Raw genomic sequence first — 25402 nt, forward strand, 5'->3', positions numbered from 1 at the left:
CCCGCATCTTGGGCGGCAGCAGCTGGGACCGAGGGCAGGGACTTCCCACAGTGGCCTCCCTCTCGGAGACCCACCTCAGGCAGGTCGGCCTGTACCCCTCCCACAGGACCCAGGGCTCTGGGAGTCAAAGGCGAGTTATATGTGTGCCCCACTCCCGCTCAGAGAACAGCGGCCCGAGATGACACAGCCCACTGTCCTGGCCCAGCCCACAGGGGCGCAGGGAGTCGCAGGGGTGCTGTCCAGGGACAGGGAAATGCCCCGCAGCAACGCCACAGACAGCCTGTGAGGGCAAGGAACACGCGGGTCCGAGAGCTCACGCTTCCGGGTTTGGGCCCCACGGCCCCCCGTTCTTTATTACCAAGCAGGGCTCCCAAGACCAGGCCTCCCAAGACCAGGCCTCCGTCCATGATGCGCGTCTAGACGCCCTAGACGCCAGAGCAGGGAGGGGTAGCTCGGGTGGGGGCCGGGGCTCCTCGGGCAGCCTGACACGGGGGCAGAGGAGCGGCCCTAGACCCCACCCCACTCAAGGGGGGGCAGGGGCGTGAACGGGAGACGGAGCCGGGGGTCCTGGGCCCCACACCAAGGGTGAGCCCAGGTCAGGCTGGATGGAGATGATCCAGTTCTCAGAGGTGGTCGGGGCCACACTCATCCCCAGCCCGCCGCCACCTGGAGGGCCGGGTATGTGGGAGGAGGGGACGAAAGCGGCTGGAGAAAAGGGTGGAGACGGGAGGAGGGCCTTTGCTCCGGAAAGAGCGTCGTCTGGAGGCGGGAACTGGGCGAAGGCGACGCTGCAGCAGTGACCTTGGAGCCGGCTGGGGCGGGAGGGAGCCAGAGCACGGCCACCACGGGCGTGGCCAGGCCCCAGGCCCGGCTCAGGGCGCAGGGTGCGCGGCCAGGTGGCGCTCCAGCAGCGCGCGGTGCGAGAAGACCTTGCCGCAGGCCGGGCAGGGCGCGCGCTCGGGCCGGTGGGTGCGCATGTGCACATTGAGCGAGCTCTTCTGCGTGAAGCGCTTGGCGCAGACGGCGCACTGGAAGGCGCGCACGCCCGTGTGCGTGACCATGTGCTTGAGCAGGTAGTCGCGCAGCGAGAAAGAGCGCCAGCACACGGCGCACTGGTGGGGCTTCTCCCCTGCGGGCGACAGGGAGGGCAGCACACGCAAGTCAGCTGAGAAGCCGCCCCGCGGCGCCCTTGCCGGGCAGGGACACTCCGCCCCACCTGGAGCAACCCTCAACCCGGAACCCCCCAGCCCGGCCCGGACGCCGCTCGCCCAGACCCTGAGGGTCATACCGCGATGTCGCTGCCTGTCAGCACCCACAACCCCGACAGGCAGCCTCCCAGCAGGGAATCCCGCAGGTCAGACTCCAGTTGCCCAAGGATAGACAAACCCCTCACTTGCAGGGCCCTCCTTGCCCCCAAGCCGCACCGCGCCTGGCACAGGGCCGGGCTTCCCCTCCCCCCCCCGCCACGCCCCTAGAGCATTCCGGGCCCTGGTCGCGGGCCACGGCTCTGGGGGCTGTCTGGCAAGGCCCAGCACCTTCAGTCCAGGAGAGACCCAGGCATACCTGCCCCCTCCCTCCTGGCTGCTCTCATGCACTGGGGTGACAGAGTAGGCTGCCCCCTCGCCCTGAATCAGAGAAGGGAAAGCAAGCCGTGTAGACCTCCAGAATCCTAAGTTCTAACACTCCATCTCCAAGGATCGGGGGACTCCGAGACCAACCCCGGCTCACCCGAGTGGATGAACATGTGCTTGGTGTAGTTTTTCCGAGAGCTGAACGTCTTGTGGCAGTGACTGCACTCGTAGGCCGGCGGGTCGGCCCCCGGGGCGCGCGCAGGAGTGGTCGAGGAGGCTGCTGTGGGAGCGGCCGGTGGGGCCGGGGCCTCCCCTAGAGGCGCGCTAGGCGCTGCATCGGGCGGGAGCCCAGGGTAGAAGGCGGGCGGGGGCGCAGGGGCGGGCCCGGAGGGAGCAGGAGGGGGTTGCGCCGGCGGCCCCGGGGCGCCTAGATGAAAGGGAAAGAGCGCGACCGGTGGCCCCGGGGTCTTCACGCCAGGTGGGCGGGGTCCGGGCAGGACGCAGTCGGGCGGGGCGGCGGTCTCGGCGGGACAGCCTTCGGGGGCAGAGTGATCTCCGTCTTGCCAAGCGGAGACGTAGCTGTCGGGGAACACGTCCTCTGCGGCCGAGGTCCCCCGGAGGAAGTCCCTCCCGGCGCCGCCGTAATCAGAGAGGCCGGCGGGCGCAGGCGGCTCCTCGCGCGCGCTATCGGCGGCCGCGGGGAGGAAGCCGGCGGCGCAGTCGGGGAAAGAAGGGGGCGCCTGGCCCTCGCCCGGGCCGCCGCCTTCTCCATCCTCGCCGTCGGTCTCGTCGTCGGTCTCGTCGTCGTCGTCGTCACCGCCGTCGTCTGGGGCCGCGGTCAGGGCCGGGTCGGCATCCGACCCCTCCGCCTTGGCCGGCGCGGGGGGCGCCGGCAGCTGCAGGCGCGCGGGCTGGCGCTGCTTGCGGCTGTGCGCCGCACCGGGGTGGCTCGGGGGGCGCGCGGCCAGCAAGTGGCGCAGGCGGTGGCGCAGCTGCGCGGGCGCGAGCGGCGGGGGCACGGGCGTGGGCAGGGGCGCGGGCGCGGGGGTGCCCGGGGCAGGCGCGCGCGCGCGGGCGATGATCTGTGTGCACTCGTCTATGACCGTCTGGATGCGCAGCACGGACGCGGCTGTGAGCACCTGCAGCGCTTCGCCCTGCGCCACCACCAGCGAGCCGCTGTAGAGGAACTCGACCAGCTGGCGCACCGTTTGCGCGGGCACCACGGGGGGCACGCGGATCTCCGAGTGGCCGAGCAGCAACTTGTCCTGGAAGAAGGGCGAGCCGGCGGCCAACACGCAGCGGTGTGCGCGCAGTGAAGCCTCGCGGATGCGCACAGTCACGTCACAGAAGTGCCCACCCAGCCGCTGCCCGTTGAGGGTCTCAAGCAGAGAGCGGGAGAAGTTCTGCAGGTGAATGTGGTGCACTGCCTCCGCCGCCGCCATCTGCACCAGACGAGGGGGCGTGAGTGAGGGAAAGTCAGCTCGCGGACCCACCCACCCGCAGCGTGCCCATCCCTTCAGGGGGACAGGGCCCAAGGGTGAACCAAACTGCTAGGCTTTATGAACCCTCTCCAACGCCTCTGTCCCTCCAAGACCTGGTGCGCAACATACACAACACAGTAGGACTACCTGCCCCTGCTCGAGGACTCCTGAAGCCCCCAGCACACGGATGGCAGAGGGTTGGGGACACCAAAATTTTGCCCCCCTCCTGGCTTGCTTACTGCCAGGGTGGGGAGGTCCAGGGCTTGCTTCCCCTACCTTGCCCCACCCACCCTTCCTAACTCCAATATCCAAAACAATTCCCCTCCTAAGGGGCAGTGCTGTGGAAGAGTCCGGGAACCCCTGTCTAGAGCAGGCTGCTCAGTCTCACCTATGCCCCACCTTGCTGGCTGTGGCTTCCCGCACTAGCAGCTTCTTTTGGATTTCCCCTTGCCACGGCTCCCACCCTCAGAGCATCAACGGTGCTGCGCTGCCTCAGAACTGGTGACACTGACTAGTGTATACAGAGGCCTTCGCAGGGGGCGACTGGCATGCCTGCCTCTGGGACTAGGCGATTTAGGGTGTGCACAGGGTGTGCATAGAGTAGGTTGGGCATTAGCCTGACAGGCGCCCTACTGGAGGAAACGACGTGGTCTCTGGCAGACTTCAGCACAGCGGCAGGAGATGCCTCCTGTAGCATGCATAAGTTCCCAGGCCGAGGATCGAACCCTCATGACAGAGGCGACTGAGCCATTGCAGTGACAATGCTGGATCCTTAACCCAAGGAACCACATGCGAACTTCACTTCCTGGAATCTTGCTGGGGTTTGTGGACTGCACAGGGGTGTGTAATTGGTTGGGTGCAAGTGGAGCAGCAGAGGCCTCAAGATCAACATGGCTGAGCAATTTTTTTGTGTGTGGCTTTTTAGGGCTGCACCCTTGGCATATGGAAGTTCCCAGCTAGGGGTCGAATCAGAGCTGTAACTGCTGCTCTACACCATGGCTCATGGCAACGCCGGATCCTTAACCCACTGAGCAAGGCCAGGGATGGAACCCAAATCCTTGTGGATATTAGTTGGGTTCGTTACCACTGAGCTACAACAGGAACTCCTGGCAGAGCAATTTGGATACTTCTTGTCAAACTGTGGCCTCAAAATCCCAGCATTACCCACCCTCAGGCACTGCAAGAGGAGGGGACCCCCCCCCCCCGATAATTCTGGGAATCCGAGAACCTCTGCTACTTCACCATGCTTTCTTGGCCTCAGTTTCTCCTGTCACACTAGGATGAGATACTTGGCTTACCCGAATCCAGGCCACACACACTTCCAGTCTAGGGGAGACGGGTCAGTGGGACACAGGATACACCCTGGGACCCGCCCACTCTGCGCCAGCCTGGCCCCAGAGTCAGGCCTCTCGTCACCCTCCGGGTCTACCAGGGTCTCGAACTCATCCCTTCTGGTTCTTTGTGCCCAAACAGCTTTCCTCTGCTGGGGGCATGCATGCTCCACAGTGACCCCTCAGACCAGCCTGCACACCTCCATTGCCCCAGTAACTGCCTTACGACCCCCCACTCCAGGTCTATTCCCCACACCACAGCCAGAGGGAACCTGTTCGGACCTAACAGGTCAGGACCCTCCTTAGCTCAGAGCTTTCCATGGCAATTCCTTAAACAAGCCTATCTTTGCCCAGGCCTCTGCCACAAGCACCCTTCACCGTCTTTATTCACCTGGCATCTAAAGACTTCAAATTTGTGCCTGGACGAGGGGGTCAGAAACCTGTGCCTCAGTCCGAAGGGACTGGACCCTTCCTCTTTCGACCCACCCCTGCCCTTCTCTTTGGAAGGGTCCGATTACAGTGCAGGTGCAGCAGAATCTTTTGGGCGCCTCGGAACAAAGGCCCACCTTGACGCGCCGCACCCAGGCATCCTGGCCACCATGCCTTGACCCATGCCATGCACTTTGCTCCGAGCACCCTGTCCTGTTCTCTGCGCCACTGCTCGCGCCTCACCCTGAGCCCAGCATCCCATCTCTGATCTGCTCTGGCTGCACCCGCTCCAACCTGGGCGGACCCGGGTTTCCCGCCTCCGCGCTCCTGCCGGCCCGGTGCCCCCGTCCTGCAGCGCCCCCTCACGTTTGCGAGGCGATCTTCAAGCTTAACGCGGGCGCCCCTCCCCTGACACGCCCCGACCTCCCCGCCGGCCCTGCGGCAGGGGGATGCCCGCCTGACCCCACCTCCGGCTCCTCCTCAGGCACCAGGCCGGGCGGTGGCCGCCTCAAGCTCAGCACCTCCAAGGCCGCACTTCCGGGCCGCAACGCCGGCGGAACCAAAGTCCGCAGCCGCTGCGGCGCGTGGAGACGCTAGGTCACAGCACGTTTCCGGCGTTTCCATGGAGATCAGCCGCCGCCGCCAGGACGCACTTCCGGCCCTCCTCCGAGTCGGAACCGACGTCGCGGGAGCTGGGGCAACCGGGCAACGTCGCCTCAGAAACGGGATGGGGGCGGAGCCATCAATCTGCGAGCCACGCCCCTGCACGTGTGCTGCGGGGTCGGAGCGAGGGTGGGTGAGTGGTCTGCCCCAAGTTTCGGGCAGGTCCAGGCAGGCTTGAAGCCCAGTGCACCCCGGCTCTGTACCCATGGCAGCAGCAGTAGGACTCGTCTCTGGTGTCAATCTCCAGCCTCTCGTGGGCCGTGGAGGCTGCGAGTGGGATTTGGGCGCTGACGCCACGCCCATTTGGCCCAGAGCCTGGGTCCCGGGTAGAAGGTGAAGGTGCCCTGCACACCAGGTCCACTTGCCCCTGGGCGAGTAGGGAACAAGTCAATGTTCACCGGATGCTTTCTGCATGCCACACTCTGGGCCGCGACTCAGAAAAGAAAGGGAGTGCGGGGATGAGATGAGTGGTACCTCTGCCAGGAGCGTGTGGAGCAGCCAGACTCCCCAAACCGTAAGGGAACAAAACTTTAGGGAACAAAATCTGGGAAGAGCTCCCTGGGCAGAGGAACGGCCTGGGTGCCAGGGCCTTGAGATGGGGTGGCTGTCCAAGACAACCAAGAACCAGCCCCGTTAGACGGTGAGGTTGCACGGGTGGGTTGACTGGGTCTTATGCCCTGCTCATGGGGACTAAAGCGGGGGCAGCACGGAACCTCAGCGGACCCTATTTTTTGTGCAGCAGGGGCGGAATCCAGCGTCGAGCCAGTATAGGGACAAGGTCACAGTGCCTGTGTCTCGCGTCAGGCAGCTGCTGAACAGCTGTATTGTAGATGTGCTGAAGGGAGGGGACATGCCAGGAGGGAAAACACTGTCCCCAGCAGCACCCTTGCCCTGAGGTACCTCATTAAAATCTGGGTCTCATGGCCTCGTTGTCCTTGTACAGAAAGCAACTCCCTCGGGATGGCCTACCCAGGTCATTGTTTCTCCTCCATCCACCTCTCCTGCTCATTCCTCTCTGGCTTCACAGACTCCTTGCTGTGCCCACCTCCGCTGTGAGGCCAGAGGTTCATCTGTGTCCTTCACCTTAACAGACAGCTGCTGCCAGTATAACCCACACAGGTGTATAGGTTCCAAAGCTGCTTTACTCTGCCCTGGGCCCAATTCTCTATGATTGTGGGCATTAAGTGACAGTCCTAAAAATGGCCCAAGATTCCGTGTCCAGCTCCCCAGAACCTGAATAGTATATATATACATATGCGTGTGTGTGTGTGTGTGTGTGTGTGTGTATTTTAAGGCCCGCAGGTGCAGCATTCGGAAGTTCCCAGGCTAGGGGTCGAATCGAATCAAATCGGCGCTACGGCTGCCGGCCTGCACCACAGCCACAGTAACACCGGATCCAAACCGTGCCTGTGACCTACACCACAGTTTACGGAAACACTGGATCCTTAACCCACTGAGAGAGGCCAGGGATCGAACCTACCTCCTCATGGATGCGGGTTGGGTTCCTTACCACTGAGCCACAATGGGAACTCCCATAGTAGACATAATTAAGGTTATTACTAATCAACTGAGTTTAAATAAGGAGAAGGCCCTGGATTGTGTGGATGGGCCCAAGGGAATCACTAGGGTCCTTAAAGGCAGAAGCAGAAAAGGACTTGAAGTAGGAGAAGGGACTCCAGGGCTTGGAAGGTGGGGGGGCCACGTGACAAGGAATATGGGGCTGGTGGTGGGGTCTAGGGTCTGAGAAGAGCCGTGGAGCTAGCCAGCAAGAAAATAAGGACCTCAGTCCTACAAGTGCATGGCACTGGGTTCTGCTAACAGACTAACTGAGCTGGGAGGAGACACTTCCCCAGAGCTCCCAGATAGGAGCCCAGCCCTGCCCACGGCTTGATGGTGGCCTTTGTGAGACCCAAGCAGAGGATGCTACCTGGGCTTCTAATCTACAGAACAGTGAGCTAATGAATGATGTTTTAAGCCACTGGGTTTGTAGTAATATGTTAAGCAACAGCAACGCAAATACAACTGCCAGAGACTCAGGGCCTCCACACGGGGAGTGTCTGATAAACACCACTGTCTTTCCATCTAATGAAGACTTTCCCATTGCCTGTCTCTTGCTAAATATTTTATTTCTGCCTTACCAGCGTTTATTAGGTAGGTCTCATCCACCCATCCCACCAGCAGAGGGACTTGGTGGGCAGGGAGGGGTGAGAGGGGGAACCAACCACCCAGACACATGACGGGAACAACACTAGGGCAGGTGGAAGGGCATGTGTGAGGTCTCTGAGGAGGGAGGGTGGCCCTCCCTTGGGTGAGGTGGGTGAGACCCACTGTCGGGGGTGGGGGTAGGGGAGAGGGAGGACCACACTCCCATCTGCCTGTCTAAAGGACCCTGGGGAGGACAGTGGACTAGAGGGGCAGCAGACACTGCCAGGAGGAGACAGATTTAGAAAGGAGAGGACAAGGGTGGCTTCAGGAAAGCTCTTAGCAGATGAGGGTGAGATGACGACCTGGCCAGAAGGAACGCGGAAGGCAGGAGGAGAAACCACACTCCACCCCTCGGGTGGCCAAGGAGGTAGGAGCTGTGGCCTCCTGCGACACAGCCTGGAGAAAATATCTATTTTGCTTTTCTCTCCAAAGACTCTCCAGAGGTTGTGGGGGCATCTCGAGGAATAAATAGCATGACTGAGGACCCAGGTTGGATAAGCCAGGGAGGGCCCTCCACCCTGGCTGACCGTCAGGGGAAGGGGCCGAGCCCACAGCGACCACAGGCACATGAAAGGGGCAGGAGGAACTGAGCCAAGGCAGGGAAGGCCCCCAACACACACAGCTTCTGGCAGGAGTCAGACTCAGCCCTCACACCCAGCTCAACCAGGGTCCCTGGCCTCCCTCCAGCCTCCTCTGTGGCAGGCACTGTGTGAGGGTGAAGCCTGGCGCTGTCCTAGTGGGTCTGGGCTGTGCCAGGTGTGGGATGCAGGTCCCAGGCCTCAGGCACACACCTCAGTCTGCTGGGAGCGTCCCCCGGCCCGGGGGATAGACATTAAACGTATGCCCAGAAGAATGCCTTCCGGGCCCGGCCGACACGGTGGGACGGAGGGAGGTCCCTGGCAAGGCAGAGACCAGCATGGAGGGGTCAGTGCTCCAGATGGTTCTGAGAGGAAGTGGGGAGCCCTTTGAGGTGGGGGAGGGGTAATGGCAGGACCTCTAATACCCAGAAAGGCCCCGGAGGGAGGGGGCTGGGGGGGAGCCGGGACCCAGGCCCCGCTGGAGTTCAGGGAGGCAGCAGGGACAACGAGTGGGACCAAGCAAGGTGCCTTCGGGACTTACCTGGACAGAAACATCCAGACAAGCTTCAAAGACGGTCATTGAGGGGGTTGGGGTGGCACGAGGAATAATTGCGATTTTGAGTTGCTTTCGCATATAAAAGACAAAGAACCTCCTGCCAGCCTTGCTGGAGGAAACTGTGGGGAGGAGGAGGGACCTGAAGTTAACGAATCATCCTAACGATACAACTGCCTCTGCCTCGGCTCCGGGGTCCCTGCATTAATTTGCAAAACTTAAAAAACTTAAAAAACCGGAGTTCCCGTCGTGGCGCAGTGGTTAACGAATCCGACTAGGAACCATGAGGTTGCGGGTTCAGTCCCTGCCCTTGCTCAGTGGGTTAAGGATCCGGCGTTGCCGTGAGCTGTGGTGTAGGTTGCAGACGCAGCTCGGATCCCGCATTGCTGTGGCTCTGGCATAGGCCGGTGGCTACAGCTCCGATTGGACCCCTGGCCTGGGAACCTCCATATGCCGTGGGAGCGGCCCAAAAAAATAGCAAAAAGACAAAAAAAAAAAAAAAAAAAAAAAAAAAAAACTTAAAAAACCCAAGAAACACTGAAGACAGTATAGCATACACTGAAGCACTCACATTCCCAAGCAGCAAATATTCTTTTTTGGGGGTCCTGTTTTTAGTACACTTAAAAAATTATGGGGGAAAAAACTGTAACTGCAATGTATACATCTAAGGATGACCTGACCCCCTTGCTATACAGTGGGAAAATAATAAAAAAAAAAAAAATTAAGGGAGTTCCTGGCATGCTCAGTGGGTTCAGACCCCGACTAGGATCCATGAGGATGTGAGTTGGATCCCTGACCTCGCTCAGTGGGGTAAGGATCCGGCGTTGCCTTGAGCTATGGTACAGATCGCGGATGCGGCTTGGATCTGGCGTGGCTGTGGCTGTGGTGTCGGCTGAGAGCTGTAGCTCTGATTCGACCCCTAGGCCAGGAACTTCCATATGCCACACGTGCAGCCCTCAAAAGCCCCCCAAAAAGGTAAAGCTTGTAGGTGAAGGGGAGAGCCCTTGGGGTGGCACGCCGGGCAGTTCTGTCCTTACAGCCTCTTCTTCCCTCCCCACCTTGATGCGCTGGAGCCAGATTAACCTGTGTTTTCATCCAAGGTCCTCAATCCTTTGCTCCTGGGTGCCTCGGGGCAGGTGTTCCTGGCACCCTGGTGCAGGGCCCACTGCAGCCTTCCCTCCCTCTGACCGCCAGCTCTCTCCTGGAATTCTCTAGCTCAAGGGCACATGTGAGCCAATCATTTGTAGTGAGTTAACCATTTAGGGCCACACCCGAACCTGCGGCCTATGGAAGTTCCCAGGCTACACCACAGTTCATGGCAATGACGAATCCTTAACCCTTTGACTGGGGCCGGGGATTGAACTGTGTCCTCATGGATACTAGTGGGGTTTGTAACCTGGCAAGCCACACCGGGAACTCCAAGGCCAACGTCTTCAAACCTCTCTTTGTTCCAGTGGGATCAGCGGTTCCTCACAGCCACTGGGACTCAGGTTCGATCCCTGGCCTGGCACAGTGGGTTATAGATCCAGTGTTGCCACAGCTATGGGTGGCATAGGTCCCAACTCTGGCTGGGATTTGATCCCTGGTCCTGGACCTCCACATGCTGAGGGGTGGCCAAAAAAGGGAAAAAGAAACCCCTCTCACCAGCCAAAAACAAGTCTTTGGAAGCTTCCTTACTCCCTAGCGTGTCTATTTCACATCCCCAAGTCCCAGCTGTCCACAGACAGGCCCTGCTGGCTGGTTTGTGTGCCCCGGTTTCACTCAGGATTGCTCAGGGCCTTTGCTTCCAGTTGATCACTTCTCCTTTTAATTCAGGTGATTCAAATAATACATAAATCAACCATTTTAGGAGTTCCCTGGAGGCCTGGCAGTTAAGGATCCAGCGTTGTCACTGCAGTGGCTCAGGTTTGATCCCTGGCCTGGGAACTTCTGTAGACCTCGGGCAAGGCAAAAAAAAAAGGGGAGTTCCCATCATGGTGAGGCCGACTAGGAACCATGAGGTTGTAGGTTCGATCTCTGGCCTCGATCAGTGGGTTAAGGATCTGGCGTTGCCATGAGCTGTGGTGTAGGTTACAGACGTGGCTCGGATCCCGAGTTGCTGTGGCTGTGGTGTAGGTCGGCAGCCGTAGCTCCGATTGGACCCCCCAACCCGGGAACCTCCGTATGCCGTGGGTGCGGCCCTAAAAAGAAAAAACGGAATAAGGAAAAATTAACCATTTTAAAATGAACAATTCAGGGGACATTAGTATGGTCGCAATGTTGTGAAACCACCACCTTTATTTAGTCCCAAAACCTTTTCCTCACTCCCGTAACTCATCTTCCCCTCCCTGCAGCCCCTAGCGACAGCTAATCTCTATGTCTTTCTGAATTTGCATATTCAATATTTCATATAAGTGGAATGATACAATATCTGGTCTTTTTGTATCTGATTTTTTTCACTTGCATAATTTTGTGGGTTTTTTTGGTCTTTTTGTCTTTCTTATGGCCACACCTGAGGCACATGGAGGTTCCCAGGCTAGGGGCTGAATCCAAGCTGCAGCTGCTGGCCTACACCAGAGCCACAGCATCGCGGAATATGTGCCTGCTGAGTCTGTGACCTACACCACAGGTCATGGCAATGCTGGATCCTTAACCCACTGAGCAAGGCCAGGGATTGAACCCGAGTCCTCGTGGATGCTAGTTGGGTTCGCCAACCGCGGAGCCAAGAATTCTGACTTGCATACTGTTTTTAAGATTCATGTATGTGATAGCAAATACTAGTGGTTTGTTCCTTTTTATGGCTAAGACTGAACTGTATGGAAATATCACATGGTTTTAGCCATTCATCGATTGGTGGACATTTGGGTTGTTTCTGCCTTTGGCTGTTGTGAATAGTGTTGCTGCGAACAGTCCCGTACAAGGATCTGGCTGAACACCTTTTTTGGTTCTTTTCAGTATACACCCAGGAGTGAATTGCTGGATCAAAGAGTTAAATCTATGTTCAGCCATTTGAGCAGCTGCCAAGCTTTTTTCCCGAGTGGCTGCACTGGTTTCCATTCTCACCAGCAATGTAGGAGGTTCCCATGTCTCTGTGTCCCTGCCAACACTTCTTATTCTCATTTTTAAAAAAAGCCGTCCTAGGTGTTCCCGCTGTGATGCAGCAGGTTGGCTCCAACATGGTCTCTGGGTTCAGTCCCCTGCCATCACAGCGGTGGCTCCAATTCGATCCCTGGCCCAGGAACTTCCATATGCCATGGGTGCCGTCAGAAAAAAAAAAAAAAAAAAAAAAAAAAAAAAAAAAAAAAAAGCCGTCCTGGGCAGATGTGAAGCAGTATTTCGCAGTGGCTTGGTTCTCGTTTCCCTAGTGACTGACAACGCGGGCTGTCTGTTGATGTGCTTGTTGTCCATTCGTTTGCCTTCGTCAGCCCGCTCCTCCTCTTCCAACAGTTAAATTGCACTATAATGAGCAGTATAATGCATTTTCCTTTTTTTTTTTCAACGGCCCCCTCAGTGAGGCCTGGTGGAGGACAGGGGCCCTGGTTTCTAGCAGGACGTGCCCGCTCCAGATGGACACATGCCGGCTGCTTCTCTCCTTCCCTCCAATGCCCCTTGAGTTCTCATGGGTGGAGAATTCCTTCTAAAGACTTGTGCTTCAGGCCCGATCTCGTCGGCTTGAAGCCCTCACAGGGGGTGTTCGGCACCATTGCCTCCCATGCAGGACCTCCCAGGGGGGCAGGGACTGCCTGGCTCTGCCCACTCCCAGGTGGCTCCTCTGATCCCCCGTCCATCACTGCAGAGTGTGTACAACAGAATCCTGACCTGCTCAGGAATCTTAGGACAGCTTGGGAAATGTTTTCCGAACTCCAGCATTTAATTATCTCAGCAAAGACCGGGACCATGTGTTCCCCTGAAACACGGTTCCCTTTGGGAAGGCAGACTCAGTGCTGCGGTCTCTGGGTGAGGGGCTGCCTGAAAAGCGGCATCATATGGTGACAGATGGGCTTATTTTTCGGATTCTGTTCTTTTTTGAGAACACAGCTCATGGACAGGGTGGATTCACTGCGTGTCAGTCAGTGACAATCACTGTGTTTTCTGATGTACCATTGGGTTTGGCTTCTGCATCCTGTTAACACTTTTTCGGTCAGGCTTTGGGTCCTGACTCTGGGCGGAAGCAGGTGTTCCAGGCTCACCTGGGGCTTTTCCTACGTGGTTCTGGAATCCTTTCTCCTGAGACCCTTGGTTCCCATCTGCAGGGCAAGGGATGAAAATCTGGACTCTGGATGTTTCCTGGCCTTTCCCTCCCTGCCTTTCCTGGGGGCCAGAGATCGCGTTGGGAAGGCAGATGGAGGGTGTGAGGGTACCCCCAGCCCAGGACTGGGTTGAACTCTCTAGGGAGTAGAGAGCTTGTTACCTGTGAAATGAGGAGTGCAGTAGGCAGACAGATGGCCCCGAAGTGACAGACATCCTAACCCTGGGGACCTGGGCAAGGGGCTCTTACCCTTTCCTGATCTCTTCAGAGAAGAGGATCCTTGCAATTGTGAGTAAGGACCTGGAAACGGGGAAATTGTTCCGTGTTATCTGAGCAGGCTCTAAATGTCAGTTCTCATGGAGCTTTACAGGACTGAGGCAGAGGGAAACGTGTCAACTGTCTTAGTTGGCTCTGGTTGCCCACACCGAAACTCAAGAGCCTGGGTGGCTCAAAGGGCCAAAATTCACTTCTTCCAGGTTTGGGGGCTGGCAAGTCCAAGATTGAGATGGCTGCCAGGTCGGTTTCATTCCGAGGCCCCTCCTCTTGGCTTCTAGGAGCTGCCAAGGTGCTGTGTGCTCCTGCGGCCTCTTCTTTGTGATCACAGAAATCTCTCTGGTGTCTTTTTTTTCTGTGGCTGCTCCCGTTCCTGGGCCATAGGACTGACAAAGTGGAATCCTTAACCGCTAAGCCACCAGGGAACTTTTTAATAAGACAGTCATTGCATTCTGAGAGCCCCTGCCTCACGACCCTAATTACCTCTCAAAGGCTCCATTACCGAATACTATCACATTGGCAGAGCTTCAATACAGGTATTATGAGATGGACAAAATTCAGCCTATATAGCAAGGCGCCCAGAGGAAAAGGCAATTCAAAGGTGAGAGGTTTGAAGGTGATGGCCTTGGCGTTCTCGTTGTGGTTCAGTGGTAACAAACCTGACTAGTATCCATGAGGATGTGGGTTCGGTCCCTGCCTTGCTCAGTGAATTAAAGGATCCGGCACTGCCATGAGCCGTTGTGTAGGTCGCAGACGCAGGTCAGATCTGTTGTTGCTGCGGCTGTGGTGTAGGGAGGCAGCTGCAGCTGCAGCTGCAGCTCCGATTCAACCCCTACCCTGGGAACTTCCATATGCTGCAAGTGCAGCCCTAAAAAGCAGGGGGAAAAAAAAAAAAAAAAAAAAAAAAAAAAGGACATGCTGCAGCCACAAGGCTAGGAAGCCCTGGAGCCACCGGCAGCTGGAAGAGGCAAGGAAGGACTCACCCCCAGAGGCTTCAAAGGGAATGAAGCCCTGTCCACAGTGTGGTTTTTTGTATTGTTTTGGTTTTTTTGCCATGCCCACAGCCTGTGGGAGTTCCTGGTCATGGGACAGAACCCTCAGCACAGCAGGACCTGAGCTGCTGTAACAATAATGTTGCACCCTTAACCTGCTGTGCCACAAGGAAACTCCCCTGCCAATATTTAGATTTCAGAATTTCGGCTTTCAGAACTGTGAACTACATTTTTGTTTTAAGCTGTCAAGTTTATGGTAACGTGTTACAGTAGGCACAGGAAACTAATGGAGGAACCATGGTTATTTTATTTTCTGTCTTTTTGCCTTTTCCAGGGCCGCTCCCGCGGCATATGGAGGTTCCCAGGCTAGGGGTCTAATCGGAGCCGTAGCCGCTGGCCTACACCAGAGCCACAGCAACGCGGGATCCAAGCCGCGTCTGCAGCCTACACCACAGCTCAGGGCAACGCCAGATCCTTAACCACTGAAGAAGGCCAGGGATCGAAACTGAAACCTCATGGTTCCTAGTTGGATTCATTTCTGCTGCACCATGACGGGAACTCCAACGCTGTGAATTTTACCACAACTAAAAAAAGGCTTAAAAAGTAATAGAACCCAGACCTCAGCTTGTTTTCTACATATACCTGTCAGAGTATTTATTTTCATGTCCTTTTACACGCTGCGTGCCCACTGTGGAGCAGGCCCTGGGCAAGGCATGGCAGGTGCAGCCGTGACCATAAACACTCTGGAGGTCCTATCCTTGTGAGTCTCTGTAGCTGAAATGTGAGTGTAGAGAAGGAGCCCGGCTGAAAGAGAGGCAGGGAAGAACGTTCTGGGCAGAGGGAACAGCCAGTGCAAAGGCTGTGAGGTGGGAACAGGTTGGCCTGTGTGGTAGAAGCTGAGTGGTAAGGTCAGAGATCAAAAGGGACAGACTCATCAAAATGTGATTTTTCTGTGTGTGGTAAAATACACATAAAATTGCCATTTCAGCTCTTTTCAAGTATACAATTAAGTGGCATTAGGTACATTCCTGAGGCTGTGCAGCTATCACAGTGGCCTTGTTCCCAAATGAAATCCGTGAAGATGGAGAGGTTGAAGTGATGCAGCCACAAGACTTCCCCAAGAAATGGCTTTGGGGGTGTTGCCTGAAGGTTGGGGGTAGAGTCTGCGCAAGGGTGGAGTTTGGGAAATGAAGAGAGCGTGAGAATGGCTGTCCGCAGGTGGCCGCCCAAAAGGGGCAGTGGACTGGCTGGCCCCTCCGACGTATTGTTTCACTCCTTGAGTCCTGTCTGCACAACAGTGGCCGGTGGTCCAGGACTGGAAAGGGGCGACGCTGGAAAGGGTGGACAGGGAGCGCAGGGTGGGAGTACAAAGTGACACTGGGGGCGGAGCCAGACGTACCCATGTCCTTCCATGCACCTCTGGGCAGGCTGGCTCCCCAGAGAGGCCCTGTTGGGGGAGGGTTCTGGCCTGGCTTGGCCAGTCCTAGGGTGCCCCCTTGTGTTTCTCTGAGTTTGCCTGAGCCTGGTTTCCAGGTGATGCTCTGGAACAGTGGCCAGAGTCGAGTGACGTGACCATACCAGGGAATAGGTGTCCAGCAACCTCTAGGCACCTCCCACGCCTCCTCCTGTCCGCCTCAGGGCCTCTGCCCTTGTTTCTGCAGGAACTGCTTTCCCCCAGGTGTTTGGGGGCCGCCTCTAGGGAAATGCACTCCTATACCTTATCCACGGCCGCGTATTTTAACTGTCTGGCCCCTGACCGCCGCGTGGCGGCCTGCTAGGTGGGGCCAGGGGGTGGGAAGAGGACAGGATGGGTACGGCTCCTCCGCGGCCACCCAACCCGGGCATGTGGGGCCCAGCTCAGAGGGCAGGTGGGGTCGTGGAAAGTGCTCAGCAAGTACTGCTGGAGCCCTCCACGCCTCAACCTGCGCGCGGCCAGCCACCAACTTTGTTCCCCAGCTCCCGGCGGAAGGAAGCCGAGGTCTGCGGCCCCGGCGGCCCCGGCGGCCCGGGCGGCCGCGGGGGGCGTGGTTGCGGGGGGCGGGCCGGCGGGCGGGGCGGGCCTTGGGGGGCGGGCTGCGGCCGCGACAAAGGAGGGAGCCAGACAAAGCCCCCAGGCCCCGCCGCGAACAAAAGCCGCCCCAGGCCCGGCTGCGCTGGACGCACTTCTACAGCCGCCGCCGCCAGTGGGCGCCTGGGGAGCGGGGTGCGCGAGGCTGCCCCGCGCTCCTCCTGCAGCTTTCGCGAGATCCAGCCCCGAGAGGGGCACAGTGGGGTCTCTGGGCTGGCGGTGCGGGCCCTGGGGGGTCTTTGCATCCTCTCCAAGCTGCCACCGCTGCCTCCTGGACTTGGAGCCCTCAGGACAGAGGAGCCCAGCCCAGGGGCGAAGGCCCGACCCTGGGAGCAGCTCCAAGGTCTCAAGGTGTCTCCGGGCCAGTGACACCAGACAGGATCGCCTCCCACGGGCCTGATCCCACCTCAGACAGGATCCCCTCCCACTGACCTCGCTCCCTCCTGAGACAGGATCCCCTCCCACGGGCCCTCACTTCCACCAAGATCGCCTCCCACAGACCCCACGGCCCACTTGCACACAATCCCATCCCTCTGACCTTGTTGTTCTGACTTCAGACAAGATGTCTTCCCCCTGCTCTTGCTTCCCTCACAGTCAGGACTCCTCCCTCAGCTCCGGCTTTCCCTACCTCCCAACTCAGGCAGGACTTCTCTCTCCCCCGCAGACCCTGCCCCACCCCCAGCATTCTCACAGATCCTGTTTCTCCTGCAAGTGGGATTCCCACCAAAGGCCATGTTTCAAAGAGCATTCCTCCTCCAGGCCTAGCTTCTCCCATCTGACAGGATTCTCCCCAAACACGGTACTTCCTATCTCAGATCCTGCTCCCTACTGAGGCAGGCTTCCCTTTCCTGCAGATCCTGCCTCTGCCTTCACATGGAATTGCCACAGACCCCCGCTTCCCTCCTCAGTAGTCTGCTGTTGAAGTTCACCCACTTTTTTTGGGCGGGGCCCGCAGGTGTGGCATATGGAAGTTTTCAGGCTAGGGGTCCAACCAGAGCTACAGCTGTCGGCCTACTCCACAGCCCCAGCAACTCAGGATCCAAGCCGTGTCTGTGACCTGCAGCCCATGGCAACCCGGGATGCTTAACCTGCTGAGCGGGGCCAGGAATCCAACCGTATCCTCATGGATACTAGTCGGGTACAACAGCAATTCCCAGTGGCCCGCTTGCAGAGCGGAGTGAGCACATTGGCTGGCTGAAAGATGACAAGGGCCACCTGGGGCACCAGGCGGGATTTTAGGCTCCCTGCTCGGAGCTCCATGGGACCTATTCGATATACTCAGGTCTCCGTGTTTCTCATGTTAGACAATAAAAAGTGTAAAACCCCCAAAGTCAGCCTCCCGGCTCAGAAACGCACTTCCTCCTTGGTCCCGGGAACCCTAGCCCCTCTCCCTTGGGCTCAGCATCTCGCCTCCGCCTCGGCCCCGCCCCCTCTCTCACGCTAGAGGACTCTCCGGGGCAAAGGGGCGGGGATTGAGGTGGAGGACCCGGCTGTCCATGCGCGTGCGCAGTAAGCGGGCTGGCCTCAGGGCGCCCAGCTGGCGGACCTGGCTGCGGGGGGGGGGGGGGGGAACGAAGCAAATGCCCCGCCCCTGCCGCAGGAGCGGCGCGGCGGAGTGGGAGGAGGGGATGGGAGGGGCCAGCTGAGGCGCTTGCGTACTCGCGGCCTCGCCCGCGGCCCTTCGCCCGGGCCCCGCCCCCGGGCGAGGACGCCCAGCGCGCGTGCGCGACGGCGTCGGCGCCAGTTATTTCTGTCCCGCCCCTCGGCCGCGGCTCTTTCTGCGAGCGGGCGCGCGGGCGAGCGGTTGTGTGCGTGCCGCGTGGCGCTGGTCTTGGCCACCGCTAAGCAGGAGGCGTGGGCTTCGGCGTCCGCAGCCGACCGGGCAGCGGCCGGCCGGGCCTCGGCAGCGCCCCGCGCGCAGCGGGCGGCGGCCCAGGCGGCGCGTGGCGGCGCTCGGCCTCGCGGCGGCGGCGGCCCAGCCGTTGGCGGCGAGCGCGTCTGCGCCTGCGCGGCGGGCCCCGCGCCCCTCCTCCCCCCCTGGGCGCCCCCGGCGGCGTGTGAATGGCGGCTTCGGCGGCGGCAGCCTCGGCCGCGGCGGCGGCCGCCTCCGGCAGCCCGAGCCCGGGCGAGGGCTCGGCAGGCGCCGAGAAGCGCGCCGCCGCCTCCTCGGCCGCGGCCTCGGCGTCTGCCTCGGCGTCGGCGTCAGCATCGTCGCCCGCGGGGGGCGGCGGCGAGGCGCTGGAGCTGCTGGAGCACTGCGGCGTGTGCCGGGAGCGCCTGCGGCCCGAGAGGGAACCGCGTCTGCTACCCTGCCTGCACTCTGCCTGCAGCGCCTGCCTCGGGCCCGCGGCGCCAGCCGCCGCCAACAGTTCTGGGGACGGAGGCGCGGCGGGCGACGGTGCTGGTGAGTGCGGTCGGGCCGGGGGCGGCCCCTCCCCCACCCTGCAGCCTTTGATCCGGACCCGGCTCGGAGACTGGGGGTCGGTTCCCAGCGTGACGGTGGCGGGCCTCGCCTGGGCGAGAGGATCGGGTCCCGAACGGTGTTTGGCCAGACGGGTGCGGGCGGTGCGCTGAGATGGGGCGTCTGATTCAAGTCAGAGGGTTTGGTTCGTGCTCCCAGAGGAGAAACTCGGCCTGGCATGCAATGGAGGTTGGGGCCCGGCGGGGGGATGGCGTCGCAGTTCGGATGGGAACGTGCAATAGCTTGGTTTTTTTCTGTTTTTCGCAGTGGTGGACTGTCCAGTGTGTAAGCAACAATGTTTCTCCAAAGACATTGTGGAGAATTATTTTATGCGCGACAGTGGCAGCAAGGCTGCCACCGACTCCCAGGATGCTAATCAGGTATATCCTGCCCCAGCAGCCCCCTGGAGGCCTCTGGCCATGGGTAGGGATCAGCATCCCAGAGGTTGGTACTAATTCTAGGTTTTACTTTCCCCACGTTTTAAGCCTTTGACTAGCTGTTAAGGCTAAGGAAGGGCACCACTACAGGTTGTGTCTCTTGCTTGTAAATGCAGATCTCTCTGGTGGTTCTGCTTCTTCTGACTCTGCCTTTGCCCAGCAGTGCTGCACTAGCTGTGAGGATAATGCCCCAGCCACCAGTTACTGTGTGGAGTGCTCTGAGCCGTTATGTGAGACGTGCGTGGAGGCGCACCAGCGGGTGAAGTACACCAAGGACCACACCGTGCGCTCCACTGGTACGAGACATGGAGGAGGCTGCGGGGCTGCTCTCCTGTGTGTCTTCAGCTGCTTATGATGCTGATTGCGTTAGGGCGGAAGGGTTTGAGAGTTTCTGAGGGGCACCAACTGAAGGGCCTGAGGGCAGAACTGGAAAAGGGAATAGTTGGTGCTCCAGTGAGCAGTCTCTGCAGGTGCAGGTGCAGGGAGAGCTGTGCCAGGCAAGGAGGGAGGGGCGTGCACAGGGAACTTCGTTATGCCACAGGGGTTGTGTACAGAGGATTTGAGGAAGCTCATCCAGGAATCCCCAGGCAGGGGGTATGCCCTCATTGGTGGAGATGAGGAGATACAGGGTGTTTGGGGACTTTTGTGAGGGGTTTCCTGATGTTCCTTGGTACCTGGTTTATGCCTGCAGAGGAAAGTGAGGAGTGAGGCTTCTGGGTCACAGTGTTTAAGAAGCTGTGAGGAGTTCCCGTCGTGGCGCAGTGGTTAACGAATCCGAGTAGGAATCATGAGGTGACAGGTTCGGTCCCTGCCCTTGCTCAGTGGGTTAACGATCTGGCATTGCCCGGAGCTGTGGTGTCGGTTGCAGACGCAGCTTGGATCCCACGTTGCTGTGGCTCTGGCGTAGGCCAGCGGCTACAGCTCCGATTTGACCCCTAGCCTGGGAACCTCCACATGCCGTGAGAGTGGCCCAAGAAATGGCAAAAAGACAAAAAAAAAAAAAAAAAAAGCTGTGAGGGCCTCCAGACTGTCACTCACCAGTGAGTGCTGGGAGTGTTTCTAATCGTGGGCCATGGCTGAGTTAGGTATTTCCAGTTTTCTCTGGATGTGCTTGCAGTGGTATGAAGAGGGGCTTGGGCTTGGGCTTGGTTTTTGGTCCAGACTCCCCACACATGGCCTTTTGGTAGTTGGGCCCTATGTCTTCCAGCCCAGAGGTCAGTTTTGATGGGAAAACAAGGCTGGAGGTGGTTGTTCTGGGGCGTGAGGATCCAGGCGAAAATGGCAGGGACCCCAGGGGGTCCTGGGTTCCAGGCAAAGGTCAAGGTGCAGGAGAGGGTGGCGTTGGAGGACCTTAGCCGTGGATGATGGATGTTCTTTATGTCTCAGGCTGGGTCGGTGTGATTGGGACCCAGGAGGAGAGAGGATTGGATGTTCTTAAGTAGTTTTCTAATGGCAACAGGCTTTGTTGGGGGGGGGGGTGCTATCACTGTGGTATATTGGTCTTTTTTCTTTTTTTTGCTCTTTTTTGGGTGCTGTTTCTGCATATAGAATCACTAAGCCAGGGATGAGATCTGAGCCCTAGTCTTGATCTATGCTATGTCAACACCCCATCTTTTTTAACCCCCTGTGCTGGCCAGGGCTCAAACCTGAGTCCTCGTGCTGCATAGATGCACAGCAGGAACTCCTGGTGTATTAGGTACTCTGAGTACTAGGACCTTTTTCTAGGGAGGGGGCCTGACACTTTCCAGAGTCTTGGTCTGACATCTCATCACTTTAGCCTGAGAAGGCGTTGTTAGGCATCTTGTGGGTTGATAAGAGGGTTCCTTTTGCCAGAAAAGAGACGGGTGGTCACCAAGCATGGCTTCCAAGGAAAATGTACTTGACAGTGTCTTTAGGCCCTGATTTGCTTTTTGACTGTGCCAGAAAACAAGTATTCTGTGTGTTGCGATGCCACAATAGCCAGAATCCCCTCCCGTGCTTGACAGAACCTTGTGAGCAGAGGAGAAAAGAACCCGGTGTGAGAGGGGCTCAGAGGTGGAGGAACTCCGCCTGGAGTCAACCGGGCTGCTGCTGTAGCGGGAACAGTGGGAGGTCTCTAGTCAAGCCCATCAACCTTACGCTTTTTTTTTTTTTTTTAGCTTTTTTTAGGGCAGCACCCGCAATATATGGAAGTCCCCAGGCTAGGGGTCGAATCAGAGCTGTAGCCTGCCTACGCCACAGCCACGGCAACATGGGATCTGAGCTGCGTCTGCGACCTACACCACAGCTCACGGCAACACCGGATCCTTGACCCGTGGAGCGAGGCCAGGGATTGCATCTGCATGCTCTCGGGTACTAGTCGGGTTCATCACCACTGAGCCACAACGGGAACACTCCCACTTTTTTTTTGTTCTTATTGGCCACACCTGAGGCATGTGGAAGTTCCCAGGCCAGGGATCAAACCCAGGCCATGGTAGTGCCACAGCGTCATTCCAGGTTGCAGCAGTGACAACATTGGTTCCTTGATCCATTGAGCCACAGAGAATCTGTCATCCTTACACTTAAAGTCAGTACTTGCAGAGGCTGCAAGGAGGAGGGTGCAGTTCGCTCTGTCAGGCTTAGGCCGGTGGGTTTTGAGAGAGAAGATCTGGGTGGGTTTTCTGTCCACTGCCGCAGGCCCTCTGGGTTTTCCCACCTGCTGGTCCAGGCTTGCAGGACAGGCAGGAGGTGGGGCCTTTAGCTCCACCTACTGCTGGGGTTGGAGGTGGCTGAGGATGAGCTCCAGCTTGATGGTTCCCTCCCCCAGGACCAGCCAAGTCGAGGGACGGTGAGCGCACGGTATACTGCAGCGTGCACAAGCACGAGCCCCTCGTGCTGTTCTGCGAGAGCTGCGACACCCTCACCTGCCGGGACTGCCAGCTCAACGCCCACAAGGACCACCAGTGAGTCCTGAGGCGTGGTGAGGGGGTGCTGCCTGTTTCTGTGCTGGGCGCCCGGCCCACCTTTGTCTGCCCTTAGGTACCAGTTCCTGGAGGATGCAGTGAGGAACCAGCGAAAGCTCCTGGCCTCACTGGTGAAGCGCCTCGGGGACAAGCATGCGACGTTGCAGAAGAACACCAAGGAGGTTCGCAGCTCGTAAGTGTGGATGCCAGGGCTGTGGGGCGGTCCCTGGGTGAGCACCGGCCGCACTGGGCCTGACTGACCCGCTCGGCCCCCAGGATCCGCCAGGTGTCTGATGTGCAGAAGCGCGTGCAGGTGGATGTCAAGATGGCCATCCTGCAGATCATGAAGGAGCTGAACAAGCGGGGCCGCGTGCTGGTCAACGACGCCCAGGTACAGCCTGGGCGGTCCTCCTCTGCCGCCTGCTCCCCCCGCCTGTGGTGGGAGGCTGCCACTGCCAGTCGGTGGCGGGTGGAAGTTGTGCTCTGCTCCTTCCCCGACCCCCATTCCGCCTCCACCTGCAGAAGGTGACTGAGGGCCAGCAGGAGCGCCTGGAGCGCCAGCACTGGACCATGACTAAGATCCAGAAACACCAGGAACACATTCTGCGCTTTGCCTCCTGGGCTCTGGAGAGTGACAACAACACAGCCCTGCTCCTCTCCAAAAAGCTGGTGTGTGCTGGTGTTGGGTTCCAGGTGGGGGCCTCCCAGGACCGCGGGGCCCTCTTGACTGCCCGTGTGCTCGTGTGCCCCCACCCCAGATCTACTTCCAGCTGCACCGGGCCCTCAAGATGATTGTGGACCCTGTGGAGCCACATGGCGAGATGAAGTTCCAGTGGGATCTCAATGCCTGGACCAAGAGTGCAGAGGCCTTCGGTGAGAGGTTTTGTTTTGCCCTTGCTGCTCTTGGTCATCCCAGCCAGCGGTGTCGTGGTGTCGTCTTAGGCTTGTTGTATCTCCGTAACTGCAGGCAAGATCGTGGCAGAACGTCCTGGCACCAACTCCACTGGCCCTGCACCCATGGCCCCTCCTCGGGCTCCAGGACCTTTGAGCAAGCAGACCTCTGGCAGCAGCCAGGTGAGCAGGGGAAGGGATCGGGAGAGGAGAGGGGCGTGGGGTCCTGTGTGGCGCCTTCCCACTGAGGTTCCCTGCTTTGCCCACAGCCCATGGAGGTGCAGGAAGGCTATGGCTTTGGATCAGGTGAGTGGGTCTGTGCCCGGTGGGAGGGTGAGCTCCGCTGTTCTGTGTCCACCCCACCTTCTCCTTTTGTGTCCAAGCAGACGACCCCTACTCGAGTGCCGAGCCCCACGTGTCCGGGGTAAAGCGGTGAGTGTGGCCATCCTTTGGTGACCAGAGGGATGGAAGGGTCACAAGCACACGTGTACTCACGCCAAGCCCCACCCACAGGTCCCGCTCAGGTGACGGCGAGGTGAGCGGCCTCATGCGCAAGGTGCCACGGGTGAGCCTCGAACGCCTGGACTTGGATCTCACCGCTGACAGCCAGCCGCCAGTCTTCAAGGTCTTCCCAGGCAGCACCACGGAGGACTACAACCTCATTGTCATCGAGCGAGGCGCTGCAGCTGCTGCTGCTGGACAACCTGGGACTGCAGCCCCTGGGGCTCCTGGGGCCCCGCCCCTGCCTGGCATGGCCATCGTCAAGGTGAGCCTGCCCTCCGTATTCTTGGCTGGGGAAGGGATGCCATCAGCTGCCCAGGCTGGCACGTCGCTGAACATCCCGCATCCTTGCAGGAGGAAGAAACAGAGGCTGCCATTGGCGCTCCGCCTGCTGCCACTGAGGGCCAGGAGACCAAGCCTGTGCTGATGGCCCTGGCGGAGGGCCCTGGTGCCGAGGGCCCCCGCCTGGCCTCACCCAGTGGCAGCACCAGCTCAGGCTTGGAGGTGGTGGCTCCAGAGGGCACCTCAGCCCCAGCGGGTGGCCCAGGTGCCCTGGATGACAGTGCCACCATCTGCCGTGTCTGCCAGAAACCAGGTGACCTGGTCATGTGCAACCAGTGCGAGTTCTGCTTCCACCTGGATTGCCACCTGCCTGCCCTGCAGGATGTGCCAGGGTGCGAGGCTACGTGGGGTCTGCAGGGTGGAGGGCTGGGCTGGGTCCTTTGCAGCCCCTCATTCTCTGTTCCCCCCAGGGAGGAGTGGAGCTGCTCGCTCTGCCATGTGCTCCCTGACCTGAAGGAGGAGGATGGCAGCCTGAACCTTGACGGTGGAGACAGCACTGGCGTGGTGGCCAAGCTCTCGCCAGCCAACCAACAGGTGAGGGTGGGGGCCCACTCCCTTGGTTTGGCCAGCAGCCCCCACTCCCCCTTGATGTTCTGGTGTCCATGTAACATCCACAGAAGTGTGAGCGCGTCCTCCTGGCCCTCTTCTGCCATGAGCCCTGTAGGCCCCTGCACCAACTGGCTACCGACTCCACATTCTCTCTGGTGAGTTTGGGACTTCGGAGGATGAGAGGGAGGCGCGGGGGCTGCTTGGCCTCACCTTCCCCCCCGGGGCTTCTCCCTGCAGGATCAGCCTGGCGGCACCCTGGACTTGACCCTGATCCGAGCCCGTCTCCAGGAGAAGTTGTCACCTCCCTACAGCTCCCCCCAGGAGTTTGCCCAGGACGTGGGCCGCATGTTCAAGCAGTTCAACAAGCTGACGGAGGTGAGCCGTTGGGGCGGGGGCGCGTGTTGGGGAGAGGGGGCCGATGGCAGGGCGGCGGGAGGACGAGGACCCATCCGTCCACTGTCGTCTGCCTGGCAGGATAAGGCCGACGTGCAGTCCATCATTGGCCTGCAGCGCTTCTTTGAGACTCGCATGAACGAGGCCTTTGGTGACACCAAGTTCTCTGCTGTGCTGGTGGAGCCTCCGCCACTGAGCCTGCCGGGTGCTGGCCTGAGTGCCCAGGACCTATCCAGTGGCCCCGGTGATGGCCCCTGAGGCTGGGCAGCCCCCAAGCTGGCCCAGCCTGGTTCTGTTCTCTGTCCTGTCACCCCTCTTCCCGCTCCTGTTCCTCTTCCCTCCGGTGGCCTGGTTCCACTCCTTGGTGGCCCATACCCCAGCCCTTCACAATATGGTTTTTACTTCTGTGGATTTAATAAAAACTTCACCAGTTACTTAGGTTTTGTTTGGTGGGGCAGTGGTCCTGGGGGCCTGGTCTCTATATATCCTTTCTCCCAAAGCCCTGACAAGCCAGTTAGGGGTGGGGTTCTCGTTG

General features: G+C 59.2%; 3 protein-coding genes across 9 annotated transcripts in view; 2 read left to right on the forward strand and 1 right to left on the reverse strand.

Moving 5' to 3' along the window:
- LOC110261339 (zinc finger protein 444) overlaps positions 1-25402 on the forward strand; it is a 996914-nt gene that overhangs the window by 929847 nt on the left and 41665 nt on the right. The window lies entirely within an intron of this gene.
- Positions 314-16976, reverse strand: ZBTB45 (zinc finger and BTB domain containing 45). 4 transcript variants are annotated; one of them, XM_084962394.1, is made up of 3 exons: positions 16911-16976; positions 1729-3013; positions 314-1129 (listed from the first exon to the last, which is right to left on the reverse strand). In XM_084962394.1, the coding sequence occupies exons 2-3, from the start codon at positions 3011-3013 to the stop codon at positions 873-875; spliced, it is 1542 nt and encodes a 513-aa protein (XP_084818520.1). In that variant the 5' UTR covers positions 16911-16976; the 3' UTR covers positions 314-872. The 4 variants fall into 4 exon arrangements, with proteins under 4 accessions (XP_084818520.1, XP_020953043.1, XP_020953045.1 ...); XM_021097384.2 differs by lacking the exon at positions 16911-16976 and adding an exon at positions 5280-5350; XM_021097386.2 differs by lacking the exon at positions 16911-16976 and adding an exon at positions 5107-5238.
- On the forward strand, positions 18146-25301 carry TRIM28 (tripartite motif containing 28). Of its 4 annotated transcripts, none has more exons than XM_084962314.1 (17): positions 18146-18776; positions 19101-19277; positions 19387-19566; positions 22056-22191; positions 22268-22384; positions 22468-22582; positions 22714-22860; positions 22950-23064; positions 23159-23265; positions 23352-23388; positions 23466-23514; positions 23596-23848; positions 23938-24257; positions 24336-24459; positions 24543-24629; positions 24712-24849; positions 24949-25301. In XM_084962314.1, exons 1-17 carry the CDS (start codon positions 18434-18436, stop codon positions 25123-25125), a joined length of 2622 nt encoding a protein of 873 aa, XP_084818440.1. In that variant the 5' UTR covers positions 18146-18433; the 3' UTR covers positions 25126-25301. The 4 variants fall into 4 exon arrangements, with proteins under 4 accessions (XP_084818440.1, XP_084818441.1, XP_020953004.1 ...); XM_084962315.1 differs by having other exon boundaries at positions 23469-23514; XM_021097345.2 differs by having other exon boundaries at positions 19101-19213; positions 19434-19566.

This window comes from Sus scrofa, chromosome 6 (genome assembly GCF_054392235.1).
Source record: "Sus scrofa isolate SSC_HxYL_T2T_F1_AM1 chromosome 6, Sscrofa_HxYL_maternal_Yorkshire_Landrace_v2.0, whole genome shotgun sequence".
NCBI classification, from domain to species: domain Eukaryota; kingdom Metazoa; phylum Chordata; class Mammalia; order Artiodactyla; family Suidae; genus Sus; species Sus scrofa.